The sequence below is a fragment of the Salminus brasiliensis genome, chromosome 19 (assembly GCF_030463535.1).
Source record: "Salminus brasiliensis chromosome 19, fSalBra1.hap2, whole genome shotgun sequence".
Taxonomy (NCBI): Eukaryota; Metazoa; Chordata; class Actinopteri; order Characiformes; family Bryconidae; genus Salminus; species Salminus brasiliensis.
In genome coordinates, this window is record NC_132896.1 from 8,866,813 (window position 1) to 8,882,364 (window position 15,552).

A 15,552-nucleotide genomic window follows, 5' to 3' on the forward strand; every position below is an offset into this window, starting at 1 on the left:
CGGGTGGGGAAAAAACTGGAGTCCAGTGAGCGCCGCAATGCTCGATGATTAGCTGGGAAGCGATGGAATCTCTACGGTCTCATAAAATCCCACAGTCAGCGTGTACACATGAGTTTGTCTTTATCGAAATTGTGACTGCACCTACGTTAAACGACACGATCAGAAACACACACACACACACACACTTTCTCTTTAAGTCTCCAGAGTAGTTTGGCGTGCAGGCCCCTACAGTGAGGAGGGGAGGGGACGTGCACTGTGTTTTGATGCTGCAGGCTCAGCAACGTCCACTTACAATAGACCCGCTGTCGCTGTTTGTTCGTAGTATCACGGAAAACGTTTCGTTCACACTTTCTGCAGCCTTTTAAGGTAAGCCTGCCGTTGAGAATCATGCGGAGCTCTGAGCTCACGTAGTCCGGCGTCTGGTGCGCGAGTGCGGGGGAACAGTGCACGCGCAGCTGTCCCTGTTTGCTTGGGCTTGCGTGCGGCTTGCAGAATTGTACATGCTGTTTGCCATCTAGGTTTTAGTATAGTTGCACAGTATAAAGGATGCCTCTGATCAGCCTGGACGACGACGAACCGCGGTGGGTTCCCACGCACGTGAATGTGACCGTGCTTCGCGCGCGAGGTCTGCGGACCAAGGGCAAGCAAGGGAGCCGGTACGTGTACACGGTCATCCAGGTGGGCAAGGACAAGTACACCACGGGCCTGGTGGAGAAGGCCCAGGAACCCGAGTGGAATGAGGAATGCAGTTTCGAGCTGTTGCCCGGCCTGCTGGAGGATCAGGGGGGCTCGGTCAGCGCCTACGCGTCTGGGAGCAGCGACCTGGTCCTAAACGTCATGCACAGGGTCCTCATCGGACTGGACGTGTTCTTGGGCCAGGCCGTGATACCGCTGGATAAAGCTTTTCGGGACGGAGTGTGTCCCAGAAACGAGTAAGTGTTGTACAGACTTGAAGAAGTTAGCAGTCTGTCTGAGGAGGGGTTTCCACACTCAGCCTCTCAGTCTGCTCACACTCCCACACCCAGTTACACTTTCACTACAGTTAGACTGATGGCGGCCATTCCTGCTGTTTACAGTGCAGCAGTGGACTGTCCGTGGTCAAGGCTTTGAGATGATTGTGGGGTGATAGTTATGAACTCTAGGTCTGCTTCATTGTTTGCTTGACTATTTTTAATTTTTATTACCACAGAAAACATATTCAGATGTCATATATCCCCTCTTATGTTCTGATTATATTGGCAAGGCAATAATCAGACTTCTTTTAAAGAGAAGACATGTAAGGTTTACTGTGGTGTAAATATTAAAATATGCCATATTAATTCATTTTGTGGCATCATATTGTTCCCTCTCATCTTCTTGTCCGCTGAGTGAGGAACAGCAAGCTACACATCTCAGCTAGAGCGTAAAATCACCAGGAAACTTGCTGATTGTCCTGTGCCACCATACCACATTAACAAAGAGTGGCAATGGCAACCAAAATATAAATAAAACTAACAAAAAATCATATACGTATGATAAAAAAACATTGCCATTTGATGTATAGGTTATATTTCAATAGTACTGAACATGAGCGCTACTTGAGGCATACAAGTTTTAACAGTCTGGTTTCCTTTTAAAATAAGAGAAGCTCAGTGTGGTCAAGATGTGTCTTGGTTTCTGTTTCATTAGTAATGCCCTGAAGCTCCAAGAATAGTAGAACACAGGTTTTAGCCATTGACAAAACTTTGGGTGATGTAGAAAGATTACAGTTACTTAGTGGCTACATGACCCAGAAACCCAACATTGGATATTTGGGGTGAGAAAAAAATGTATAGTTAATTCGGTGAACATACCATGCCATAATATACCCAAATATTAGAACTGGTCTGGGTTATCATCAGTAGTTATTGATTGATATAAAATATGTGATCTTGTCGCTCTAAACAAAAGGGGGTCTTCAACTTAGTGGAATCATTGAAAACTAAATAATATCTACCATATGTTCCTATTGTGTGTTTTTTCAGCCATTTTTATGTTCTTTAAATAATCAAATAGTTCTTTGAGTTGTTGTGCTTCTATAGAACATTTTTTTCTGAACCCTTTTTAAGAGCATATTAACTTGGTTATTAACTGGTGTTTTCTTTGCTGGCCAAAGTATTAAAGCGTGCAGAAGGAACAGTCTGTATGAGCAGCGAGTAGAACAGCTCTGTTTGTGCTCGTTGATGTTGAGGTGAGATATTTGACACAAGTGACTGAAATCCTCTGAGCTGCTGATTAAGAGTGAAAATATGTGGACAAGCACCAATGAAAGGAAATGTCTTTGGTCATTATAATAAACTGGATATTAACGTATGTACAAAATACTTATGTGCTAGGCCTGTTGCCATGTCCTCATGTGTTAACCCTTCGCAGTGCTGACTTGTTCAGTTGTTAATCTTATCACTGATTCTGAATTCTGAGACTACTGTCAATGACTCATTGAAACCTATGATATCTGAAGAGTCTAAAGGCAAACATGAAGCATCAGGGAGGATGGGTGAGGAACTGGGCACTTGCACTTTATGGGGTTCTTATTTGACAGGCAGGTCTCTGGGCCTTGAGCAACATCTCAAATCGGACTGTGCAGTGTCCAGCAATCAGCTGTGAGTGTAGTACATTTTCTGGCGCAGTGCTGGTCTCAACAGGGGGCAGTGCCAGTGTGTTCCAGGAGCATTACAGCATTGGGCTGTCAATAAACAGCACACACACATACTCAGTCTTCCTGCAAAAGAGCATTCGTTGAATCCATCCAGGTCTTTGGACATTCCGTTTTTCTTGATGCAGATGTGGGCATTGTTTTTCTGTGTGAGGAGGGATGACTGAGCTGTATTTTGGGAAAGCCTTGAAAGCTGAAGAGGACACTGGGGCCTCTGGGCTAAAGCCTTTACAAACAAAATGAGGGAGGAAGTCAGTGAGCCGAGCAGAGCAACAATAATATTGTCATTGTCATATTTAACTGCAGATGCTTTTCTTTTTCTTGCTGTAGTTCATCTCAAGCCTGGACTGAAAACCTAACTGTCATAATTGTACCAGGCTTACAAAAGGCCAAAGGGGTGACCAGGCCAGAACCAACATCGGTATTCACTGGCTGGGTGGTTTTGGACATGTCTAAACTCTTGTATGAGTTGTGATTTAGAGCTTGCGCTATATTGGGCTGTGCCACGTCGGCTATTGTGAAAGTGTGTGCTGTGTTTACAAGGAAAAGGCAAGAATGCACAAGCATCGGTTCCAATACAGTTAGCTGGATCCGTCAGGGCCTGCACTATTCCTGCCTGCCAGAGTCACGTGCAGAGGCACATGGGGAAGATCCAGCCCTGAACACACAGTCCTGCATTAAACAGCCCGAAGAGTGAGAGTGAGGCAATACTGAACACACATCTGGCTTTAATTGTGACTAGAGCAGCACACACCCCTCTTTCTCTCATTCCCTCTTTCTCTTGTGCAGTGTTTGTCTTGGCCCCCCTACACGTGTCTGTGTTGTGCCCCCATGAGGTGCTGTGTGAAAGACCGGAAATGGAGGAAATAGTTTGAACGTTGCTCCTCTCTCGGACAAAGGTTCTGTGCTAGATAAAGGCTGCGTGCCAGGGACCCCCACCCCTCCCAGGAGCTTTTGATGGGCAGAAAGACTTTATGCTTCTGCTGCTGGAAAGGTGCAGTTCATCTAAACGTGAGAGCATGCTTGCCACATACAGGCCTGCTGAATTAGGGAGGTCACTGGCGGGAGGAGGATGATGCATTTGAGCATTCTGTAGTGCACTGCAGTGGTGAAGCTATCAGCAGTGCAGGCGGGGCACTCACACTGAGAACTGTAGTAGTGCAGGGGGCCCAGTAGTGACCAGGCCCTTAAGTTAAGCAGATGTATTATTCATTTTGGTGTATAAATTTTAATATGCGCATTTAAAGCTGCATTGCTGATATACTCCTCAGTCTCGATCTAGCGTCTCTCATTTTTCATCTTTCTAGATTATTTTTTATAAATGTGGACATACACAATCTAAATCTAGTCCTTACAATTGAAAATTAAATTGATTCTTAAAACGTGCATCTTAATGCTCTGAGTGTGTAAGCATGTAAGCAGTGCACAGGGTGCAGATACTTAAATTTCAACCTTAACATATGAACTCCAAGCACACACAGTATTCATGCAGTAGTTATTTTTGCTGTATCGAAAAATGTATTGTATCAAGATACAACAGTATTGTTATACCCCTTGTGTTTAGGTCGTAAAACTCATCAGATTCAGACAGTAAAGAGCTGTACTGAAATAATTGTGTAGGTGTAAGTCGTGGTTTTACATCACTGTATTTTACATCCTTTAAACATATTCACAGCTCTTCTCATGGAAAACCCATGATTTAATGTAATTAAATTGCTTAATGTATATAAAATTATTTTTTAAATGTTTTAATAAAAAAAGCATCTTCTGTCTTCGACAGTTAGTGTATGTTGAAGCATCAGTTTGTTTATTATGTAGCAAATGTGTGTTTTTTATATGTAAAAAAACATCAAATCAGAATCAATTCACAATTTTGTTCACTGTGGTCCAATATAATAAAAATAAAACAATGCTAACCGAACAATAGAAGACATGGTAAAGACTTTGTAAAGATTTTTTCCCTTTATTTTATTTTATTATATTATATGATTTATATACGTTTTATTTTATTTATTTTATGAGGCCTTTCACCTGCTAAAGATGTTCCAGTCACTGTTTCTGCTTCCTGTTTGATGCTATATGGAGTTAAGACCACCTTACACCAACTGATCACTGAAACTCTAGCACGACTCACATGATCTTATATTTAGAAAAAATATTTAGAAATTTGTCTGCGACAAAGGGTTGTCTTGCAGTAATATTGTTGTTGCAATATATTTAATTTATATTAACTTTCAACTAAAATAAACGGACCACATTACTTTGCTCAGTGTCTTAGCTATACGTCTGTGTACTGATGTGTGTGTGTGTGTGTGTGTGTGTGCTTTGAATCTGTGGTGCAGGTGGTTAAAGTTGCGCTCCAAAGTAGGGAGGAAAGAGAAGGAACGTGGAGAGCTGCTGGTCACTGTCCAGTTCACCCGCAATAACATGACTGCCAGCATGTACGACCTGACCGTCAAAGACAAGCCTCGCTCGGCCTTCGGCAAGCTGAAGGACCGCGTCACCGGCAAAAAGAGAGGAGACGTAGAGTCCTCCTCAGCCATTCTGCCTGGTCGCTACGCTGCCCTGTCAGGCTCTACCAGTCAGTCTCTGCAGGAGAATGGGGGCGAGGGGGTCCCTGTGGTGGAGGACTACAGTGATGAACGCAGGAGCAAAGTGAAGGATTTCTTCCTAAAAGGAAAACTAAGGAAGAACTCAGACACACGCTCCTGCTCATCTCTGGCCTCGGAAAGCAGCGTGGCATCCTCTGCTGGGGATCCATTTGTTCCCATAGAGCTGTGCAGCACACCCATCTACAGCAGCAGAGTGATGGAGCCATTCCATACCGATTCAGAAGAAGGAGTAAAAGGTGGGCAGTAGGAATGGCACTTCCTAATCAACAATCACTGATAATTAATACTTTACTGTAATACAATCAGTAATCCAATGGAAGAGCTTATCTTTTTAGCATGTAGAGGCATTGTTGCAGATACACAATTTCACAATTACTCATGTACTGCACTACAGTTAATGTACTGTGCAACAATAAAGACAAGACAGCAAATGAAATTTGGCCTCCGCCTTTAACCCGTTCATGCAGTGAACTAGTGCACCAGTGATCAAATGTACACATGCCCAGAGCAGTGGGCAGCCATTGCTGCGTCACACAGGGAGCAAATAGGGTAAAGGGCCTAACAGTGGCAGCTTGCCAAGCCTGGGTATCAAACCCACAACCCTGTCATCAATAGCCTGGTGCTCTAACCCCTGAGCCACCCCTGATATAGTGCTACATTATGTACTACACTGCAGTAAATTCAGTTAAACAGGACTAATTATGCTCCCTTTTATTTAAACATGCAGTTGGTCAGTAAGTACTGGTACTGTAAAAATTGTAAAGCAGACCAACTCAAAAAACATTTTCCTGACTTTACAGTGATATATCACACTAACCATGAATATCATAGTTCCCACCCCTTTTGTCTTTTGTTTAGTTTTATGAATGTTAAAATATTCAGAAATTGGTTTTAGATACTAGTGTTTCTCAACCCTGTTTCTGGGGACCTACACCACTGCACTGTTTCAACTAACCCCTGCCTCACAACACATTATCTGGCTCTGCTGCTGATTATCAAGTCTTTCCTGAGCTGGATCAGGTATGTTGAGACAGAGAATACTGTAAATTGGAGAGGACATTGCAGTTATATATATATATGTAATAGTTTTCAATAAGGACAATAACTTCACTGTTTACTGACACTTACTGCTTAGTCGTAAAAAAGTTTTACCCTTTTTGCTTATTCACACTGCGTTGACTTTTCTCTGAATTGTGGTCTTTCTGTGTCTGCTGCACCCCAAAGTGATGACGCACAAGCGTGCATACAGTGACGAGGCCAGTAAAGTGACGCCCGTCTCACGGCCCTGTCCAGCTGTGGAGAATCTGAAAGGCCACAACACAGTGCTGTCCAAGTCCACCCTGTGCATCAATGGCAGCCATGTCTACTCTTCTGAGCCTGCCTGTTCCAAAAGCCCTGGTGGCTTGCCGGTCAAGCGCACCCTTTTGGAGAAGTGCTCTCCGCTCTCTCGCTCTCTGCAGAATCTCACCCGACGCAGTGAGGACCCTCAAAAGGCTGACGGGAGGCGCTGGTCCATCGACAAGGGCAAGAAGGAGGCTGAGGTTGAGGGGTCTGCGGCCCAAACCCAGGGAGCCACCACTTCAGAGGGAAAACCAATCCTAGCCACTGCTCCACTGGTGGTGGCTGCCGGTGGCACAGAGGGGTCAGATAAGGGCAAGAAGCTGAGGAAGACTCTGTTCTCCAGCAGCAGAAGTGACTCTCTACCAACAAAGCCCGAGCAGGCCGCCGGCCCTCAGGAGGGCCGTCTGCGTGGCTGGTTTGGCTCCAGCGATGCCCAGAACAAACCGAGGTGAGTGATCGCGCTTTGAAGTTTAACCCCTTGATCTGTAGGTTTAGTGTTTAGAGAATTTGTTTTAAGCTCATTATTGGCTGTTTATTTAAAAAGTTATTCAGTAACATCTGCAAAACTAATATGTAAGTTATATAGAAACAAGAGTAAGGAAGAGTAAGGAGTCCAGACTGGTTTAAGGGGCCAATAAATGATCTACTCTAATTTACAGCTTCGTCTTGAACATCTTGGAAATTCATATAAATATAATAACAGTTATGTAACAGTTTCTAATCTTTGTAGCTTCTCAAGCTCTTTACAATGTTTCACTCATCTTGCTGCAAGCCTGTACACTTTTCCAGTCATGTGATTTTGCAAAACAAAGACTCCATTATATTACATTACTTTGATATGTTCTATTATACATTGTTATTGTTCTCACATGCACATATTTTAAATGGTCTATCATTTATTTTAAATGAGTCACATTTTGTGTAAGGTTTGGTTTTATGTTGCTGAGTTTTTTTTTCTTTGTGTATGACAGCATGTTTTCTGGAGAATTGACACATTTTTGCTATTTTGTTATAGTTTCCATTTCATTTAGACCAGTCAGTCGGGACTTCAGCTGAGTTTTGCTGCCTTGTAGTTTCAGTTGATGTGATTCTTGCAAAGACAGCTTAAAACCTGTGTCTCTCTTTGGTGAAGACGTTCTTGCCTTATAGAGAACACAATCTATAACCCCCCCCTGACTATGGCAGGGGTTATGGCCCTGATAGGCACAGATATGACTAAGAGGACTACTTCTTCCCTCCACAGGCTGGGAGTCTCTCCTAAAGTAGAAAGCAGCCCAGACCCATCTTACCCTCTCACTCCCTGCTTTCCCAGCCCAACACCAGACTCTCTCCCCCTTGCTTCTGCTACTGGTCAAATGTCACCCCCTAGTGTCAGTCATCACACCAATCCATTCACCCACCCTTCACCTCCACCCACTTCCATCTCCCCTTCTAACCCTTTCCTTACAAGACTGCAGAGGAACCCTTTTTTTGAGGATCTTATAGCCGAAGAGGCTTTGAAATCTCCTACCGAGATGTCCTCATACCCCAGCTTTCCCCATGGTCATTACCCAGTATTCCTGGCCAGACCTGGCTGCTCAAGCCCAGCCAGTGAGGGCACACCTAGCAGAATGGCCTCTATAAAGAGAGAGCGACCTCGGAGTGTAGCCAGACAGAGGTCCCTCCCTGCCTTAATGCCTGGGACGACAGAGGCAGCCACTGTGAATGCGAATGTGAATATTGTTAGTGCCAGTTCAAGCCGTCCTTTATCTGAGTGTGGAGGGGAGTTGGACGATTTTGAGGCCTTTGCTACTAGCCGTCTGAAATCACCAGTGGGGACTCCCACTAGACCACCATCAGGCCCAAGTCCGTTGTCACTTCCAAGCCATAATTCAATGGAGCAGAATGATTTCCAATCAAATAATGACAATAACCAGGGAGTTCCCAATGACTGGGACCTGCCTCCTTTACCCCCAAGGAAGCTCACGAGGACCCCATTCGCAGTGCGAGAGAGATCCTCAGTCAGCTGGCTAGACCGAGGACAAGAGCTAGCTGTCCAGAAAGAGGCGAGTGTGCTCTTCCAGACTGACTTAGCCTCACTACAGCACATTAGAGAGACAAACGCTCAAGTCTCCCCTGTAAATAAAGAGTCGTTTATGTACTCGCGCTGTGCTGCTCTGGAGCAGAATATTAATTTGTGTCCACCATCACATACTCCGCAAATGGCCACAGATGGAAATCTCAACAATTTCGAAGTAGGAGAGGAGTGCTTCTTGACTGAGGGAGCCCTCAGTCCTAATCTGATAAGAAGTCATGGTTGTGAAGCTGTGCCAAATGGTCCTGTGTTTGGACTTGCTGGGAATGTCACAGCAAACTCAAGTCAAAACTGCATGTATGTAGGAGTACAGAGGAACTCTGAAAGTGATCGCACTGTGCCGAATACACCGTATTGCCTCTCCGACTGTGACACAACTGTGAGCGAGTCACTATGCAGTTCCTTTCAGACCCTACCAAAGCCTGAGTCCTCCTGCGAGGTGAATTTAAAGCCAAAGACAACTTCTGAACAATGGAATGAGAACATTGCCACCAGTGGAGACATTGCTGCTTGTGGAATGCCTGCTCGAGATTCCAATAATAACACAAATGATACTTCGCAGTTTGCTTTTATTGATTCTGACAACTCACTTTCAGATGTGCTCCAAGGTACTTTTGGAGTGATGGCTAACAGTCAAGACAACAACAAAGCATCACTGCAGTGCCAGGATTTTCCAGCCTGTGCTCCTTCTGAGAATTTGTTTTCAGTATGCAGGTCTTCCCCAGGAATCCCTGAAGGTTTGATTAATAGAATGGCAACAGAGCTGGATATGTTTTCCCCAAAGAAGACTTCAGAGACTAATGATGTTGCTAAAGACATTAAATTACAGCAGGCACCTTTGCTTTTTGAGGGACCTTGTGATAGCTTAGAATGGCACAACTCAAACAAGACCCAAGTCAGAGAATATTTCAGTGATGTAAAAGACACTTCTTCTGTGCTCATCTCCCAACAACCTCCTTTAGAGATGAATCTGAGAGCCGAATCAGAGGGTTCTGGTTACAAAGACAGCTTTGTGGCTTCACAAACTGCCTCTGCCCTCAACAGCGATGACGGCAGTGCGGCGGCACAGCTGAAACCTGAGGCAGTGCTCGACAATGCAGGCTTAGATACTGCATACGAGGGTGCAGGCTATGTGAGTTATGATGAGCTTAAGACAGGAACAGCTGAACTTGAGACAGAGGGAAAGAACTGTAAGGTACCTTTTTCGGAAACGGTAAAGTCATGTTTGACTCTTACAAACAACATCAGTTTTGAGGAATTCCACGCCCAAGTAGCTCCAAGAATCTCAAGAAGCCCCTCAAAACCCAAAACCGAAGTACGGTCAGCACGCATCAGAACGAGTTCGGCCACAAACCTGCCCAAAACCAACTCCACCACAATCCCACTCAAAGCCAGCACTGACAGAAACTCAAGCAAACATGTGCATGACTCTGCTTCTTCATTCTCACCCCTACTGACTGACACGGTATCTGACCCCATCCCTGCTCTTGACCCCGTTGCTGACCTTGACCCTGACTTGACCTGTCTCACCTACCCCACAACAATGAGGCCCGGCTTAGGAAGCTCTCCAGTTGCAGCCCACTCCACCTCCTCCACAGCTCAGCCACAGGTTGCTGCACAGCACACGCTTTCCCCCGAGGAGGCACAGCCAGCTAGCAGCCCCCCTCCCCCTGAGGAGAGCAGGTGAGCCCTCAGTGTCTCTATGAGTAGGGGTGGGAGAAATTACATTGTAAAACTGCAGTATTTCATGTGAAAAAATTGTATTGACACACAGAGGCCCCAGTATTGATATTTTATTATGCCCTTTGGTAAACTAACCAATGTGCAATGTGAAGGATACCAGCATCCATGGTTATAAAAGTAGTACTAATAGTAGTAATAAAACATATTATTATTATTATTGTTATTATTATTATTATTAATTTATATTGCTCTTGTATTAAACTTAAGCAACAACAGCAATGTGATGCTCTTAACCCTCTGAATTATAGTACTTCATTCGGTAACTCATTTGGCAAATAGAAGTGTTTAGAAAGCACAGTGGATATCTCTTTTGCCAGGCATTCTGGGTTTTAAGGTTCTTCCAACATAACATTTCCCTTCTGTTATATTCTTCTACTCTCTCCTTTATTTGGAGTACCATTTGCTTTAAAAGTCATTGTTATTGTTAAAAATAAATTATATATAATTTAGGTATTTGGATAATATTGTATCATGGGGCCTCTGCTGATTCCCACCTCTATTCATAAGTGTATTTACTCGTCTCCCTCACCTGAGAAACACACTTAAGTCTGGTACCCAGGTGCAGGAGGACAGGGTCTGTATAGACTATACTACCCTAGAAGTATCTTCTGCTTTATCAACATCTCAATCCCATCTCAGTCTTTTCTATTCTGGTCCACCTTGGTCCATCTTCCATTAGAATGCTATGTTCAGCTTTGCTCATGTGATACTGTTTCCTTTGCTGGTTCTCTTTCTTTGCTTCTTCTTTTTTTCACTCATTAGTTTTCTGCTTTTTTTGCATCTGTTTTGCTGCAGGATAAAATGTTCCAGGCAGTACTCCTTAAAACAGAGGAGTCTAGCTTGAACTACCAGAGAAGCTTATTACGGCACTATAAATGCAGTTTAGTGGCATTTTAATGATCTTCCTGACATGCACTGAAAACAGTGATTCCAACAGTCTACTAACACTTTACCATGGCCATGTTGTAGATATAAGTATAAAGCTGTACAGTATAAAGCTGTGTCAGTTTGATTCTAACACAGAACACACATATCTATTGCAATTAGGTCATAAACTATATGGAAAGTAAAAAATTATACAGTGGTTAAATGAATATCCATAATTGTGCTGTATGCCTTGCAATTTATTACAAACACATGGATGAAGCTGTGATGATGACATGGCATTTTGATCATTTTCGCAATGGATAGATCATGTAACTGTCTTGATCAATCAAAACACCCACAGAAATCATTTGAACATCTGAGATTTCCCTCAGAATTCATTTGTGTATTTAGGCCTTTATTGATGTTAGTACAGCAAGTCTATATGGACACACAGTTAGCAATCAGCATGAGATTTTTAATATTTGAAATATTAGAGAATATTGTGTCATTTATTATCATGAACTCACTATGCAGTCCTTAAAGCAGGCAATGTGGCCAGACCCTTTATGAAACACCGAAACAGATCTCATCAAGACAGATCTCATTTTCTATCACTATCTCTGTGTTTCAGTCTTGCTTTGGTAGAAGAACGATGTCTCTATTCCTGTCTCTACTCATATTTTCTGTTGCTTGCTTAAAGCTTCACTAAACCTTCTGCTGACAGTAAGAGAACATTGTGTTTTAAGTGCTTGATTTTGCAGTATTGTTGCTGTTCATGCAGTCCTCATCCAGTGAAGCCCCTGACAAACACAGCAGCACAGGGAGAGAAGAAATCAGAGGGGCGCTCAGTGCTAGAAAAAATCCGCTCCTCCATCCATCCGGGACGCTCTAGTCAGCAGGGCCCAGCTGAGCCAGAGAAAACGCAGGTAATGCAGGGTGCTTACAGAAACAGCCTTCGGCTTGTACAACTTCATTGACCACATCTATAATCTGACTAATTTAGAGTTTTAATAGACCAGATTGCTAAACTCAAGGGAATTTATGCAATCTATGAGTTTAGAGTGAACAAACATTGACTCTGATGGCTAATCTGAGCACATGAGCACAGGGCAGTGTTTAGTAGTGTTTAGTTTTTGTAAATGAATGAGCATTTAATTTAGTTTAAAGCTAAATGTAACTATTATGAGTAGTGCTGTGTATTCACATACAGTGCATTTATTACTTCAGTACTAAATTGTTATAAAGGATTGTACTACTATAATTCGCTGTCAGAATTTACTCTAATTAATCAGCCCTGTCTGCATCAATATGATTTCCTCACATTTGATGAGCAGTTGTCAATTACTTTATCATTTAAGTCGGCATGTCTTTATTTGTTTTGGTAGAACATTGTTTTGTCATCACCAGCAATAACTGCTACACTTCAGCTGATCCACGGCAACTCTAAGGGTCAGTTTTCTGGGTCCAGATTAAGCTTAATCCCTGACTAAAAATGATTTCCATTGTAATTCCACATTGACATCACAGTTTAGTCCTAGATTATCTGTGTCTGGGGAAATCCAAAATGAGCAGACTCATTTCAGGCCCTGAGCTAAAGGAGCACACTCAGCAGAAACACTAAGACTGATCACCCAAACTATAAATAGCAGGGAACCAAAAATGTGGTTCAGTTGGACCCCAAATAGACTGAATAATACCAGACTCATATATCCACAGGGCCACAGTGTAGATCTGCTTCTTTATTCTGTCCCATCAATGACCAGTCTGTGTGGGTGGGTTTCTCTCTCTTTCTGCCTGAAGCAGGTGTGTATGTCAGAGGCTCGGGCTCATTACCAGACTCTGACCAACATGGAGCTGATTGCTCTGCTGCTGCAGCAGGAGATTGAGGCAGAGCGGCAACGGGAGGAGTCAGAGCTGCAGGCCACGCTGCTGGAGAAGCGTGAGGCTGAGCTGAAGAAGATGAAGGTCCAGGTCCGGGATCTGGAGGACTATATAGATAAGCTGCTGGTACGCATCATGGAGCAAACACCCACCCTGCTACAGGTCCGCGCCCGGCCCAAGTGAGACGCAAGCTTCAGCGGACATTACTCAGCCATATGTAGTCCTCCACCCCAGGTCACTTCTTTACTGCCCTGTTCACCAAGACACAGTTAAAGGAATACTCCAGCGTTGTTCAACCCAATCTCTGTCTATGTACAATTCAGCGTGTTTTTCGGGACTTGGAGAGGGATAGCAATGCATTTAAGTTGCAAAACACTTATAATGGAAGCCACTGGGCAGGTACAGTTTTAAGACCGTGGGTTTTCTGTCCTTTTCTAAGTACAAGGAATTTTTTGTCTAAGATAATCGACTGGATGCTGCAGACACTGCTGATGGAGATTTAGCTGAACAGTGGCAGAGTATTCCTTTAAGCTTTGCATGCACAATGCTGGACATGCTGGTCCAAAGTCATAGAAAGCTTATTCTAGCAGTGGCTTTTCATGCTTAATCCAAATCGCAATGAGAAAAAAACTCCTGCGCCTTTATGTTGCCTTTGTAGACAGCCTTTACTTTAACTGCACTGGGAACTGCAAAAAGGAAGATACCACAACAGTTAAAAGAATAGTGATGTTGCCTATATGTTAGAATGTAGAATTTAAAGCCTCTTCACAGTGTAACATGCAAAAATGTCAGATGCCACTGGTGCATTTCCAACACTGCCTACAGACCGGTACCTTTTATTGTTCTTGACACAAGCACTTGAAGAAATACGGTAAGTATTTGTAAGTCATATAAAGTGCTTAATTGAACAAGTTAGAAGAAAAAGGTATATGTGTGAGCAAATGACTGTCCTTCAACCTCATTAGATCTCTTACAGAGTTCAGATCTTTTGGTCCTCCAGAAAAGAAATCCAGGAATGTTGATGTTCTTGTTAAAGAGTTTATGCACAAGTCCAAGAAAAGAAAGTCTTTGTTTTATTTTTGGTGAATAGTTAAGTTTGTGTGCTTCCTAAAGTTCAAGTTAAGAAACACTCAGGTTGGTCCAATAATAAAAAAAAGTTCCTTGTATTCAGTTCTGAAGATTAAAAAAATATTTAGGGACTTGTAAATGTCTGGGTTATGCACTTTTATGCTTGTAAATACTGCTTAATCTGAGATTATGTTCAGAGACACCTTATATTCTATTATGCAAAGAGTTGATGCTTAAAGTAGTCAGCTTTGCCATAATATCCCAGTGGAATGAAAGCATGCTTATCATTGCTATTGAGCACCTGCGCAAAAGAAAAGGCTGTGAATAGGCCTAGATGTAAGCTATGCAATACTACGTGCTACATTGTATCTGAAGTCGCTCAGTTACGTAAATCACATTGCTATACACTTCCACAGCCAGTTGCAGCAGATATGCAAACTAAGTAACCAAGCTTTTGCTTTTTTTTTTAGTTAAGCAACGAGAGTATTCTAGTCTGTATCCTGACTGTAGAAGAATTAAATTGATGACTGATTTACTTCCAAGGACTTCTTCCTGGTCTTCAATACAAAGTATCTTAATGGAAATTTTTATTTGTTTTAGTCTGAAATGCAGTATTACCACCCTGTCCTTCTGTTAAATTGCCTTACACTTTACTTTTGTTTTGTTTAAATCATTGAGCAATTAAGCATAATTAAGAGTTTCTGTTTGCAGATGCGATGACTGTATCAGTATTTCTGTTGAAGAGATTGAACATGTTTATGGTTGGCACAACCCAAAGTGTAGTGGATAACTGTGGTTTTTATCTGTAAGAGTTGTTGGATAAATGAATATTTTTTGTTATGTTTTTATCAGCAGCACAGTTCCAAGTGTTGAAAATATTCAAATGTCTGCCACTCCTCTTGTCAGCTGGCCTTACTGAAATTGTCATCTCTATCGAATGTTAGAGCTGATGCCATAGAGCACTGTGATAGATGATTTATCTGACACTTCATTTTTGTTACTTAGTTTTTGTTACTTAGATATAATTTACAAGGCATTCCCATTTGTCTTTTATCAAGTCTTATTTATTTCAATTGGTTTTGGTTTCAAGGTTATTCAAAAATAAAGTTGTAAATACCAAATTTCATCTGCAGTTTTGATTTTTGTTGCGGGTTTTTGTTGCCTCTCATTTTGTCAGATGCTGCAGACAGAGATGTATTCAGAAGTGCTGGGGATTTTTTTAATATGTATTCATCAATAACTACTGAGAATTATTTAGCATTCAAAATCTACTGTGAAGCTAATGTAGAGTT

At 42.6% G+C, this 15,552-nt stretch overlaps 1 protein-coding gene across 3 annotated transcripts; it reads left to right on the top strand.

The window, feature by feature from the left end:
* Positions 1-45: 45 nt before the first annotated feature.
* On the top strand, positions 46-15,381 carry rab11fip5b (RAB11 family interacting protein 5b (class I)). 3 transcript variants are annotated; one of them, XM_072663423.1, is made up of 6 exons: positions 46-932; positions 5,017-5,522; positions 6,511-7,075; positions 7,871-10,384; positions 12,093-12,237; positions 13,112-15,381. In XM_072663423.1, the coding sequence occupies exons 1-6, from the start codon at positions 547-549 to the stop codon at positions 13,373-13,375; spliced, it is 4,380 nt and encodes a 1,459-aa protein (XP_072519524.1). In that variant the 5' UTR covers positions 46-546; the 3' UTR covers positions 13,376-15,381. The 3 variants fall into 3 exon arrangements, with proteins under 3 accessions (XP_072519524.1, XP_072519525.1, XP_072519526.1); XM_072663424.1 differs by having other exon boundaries at positions 13,115-15,381; XM_072663425.1 differs by lacking the exon at positions 7,871-10,384.
* The last annotated feature ends 171 nt before the right edge of the window (positions 15,382-15,552 follow it).

Coding starts and splice junctions, on each gene's coding strand:
- rab11fip5b (XM_072663423.1), top strand. CDS start 547: ATGCCTCTGATCAGCCTGGACGACGACGAACCGCGGTGGGTTCCCACG. Junction 7,076..7,870: donor GATGCCCAGAACAAACCGAG/GTGAGTGATCGC, acceptor TTCCCTCCACAG/GCTGGGAGTCTCTCCTAAAG. Junction 10,385..12,092: donor CCTCCCCCTGAGGAGAGCAG/GTGAGCCCTCAG, acceptor CTGTTCATGCAG/TCCTCATCCAGTGAAGCCCC.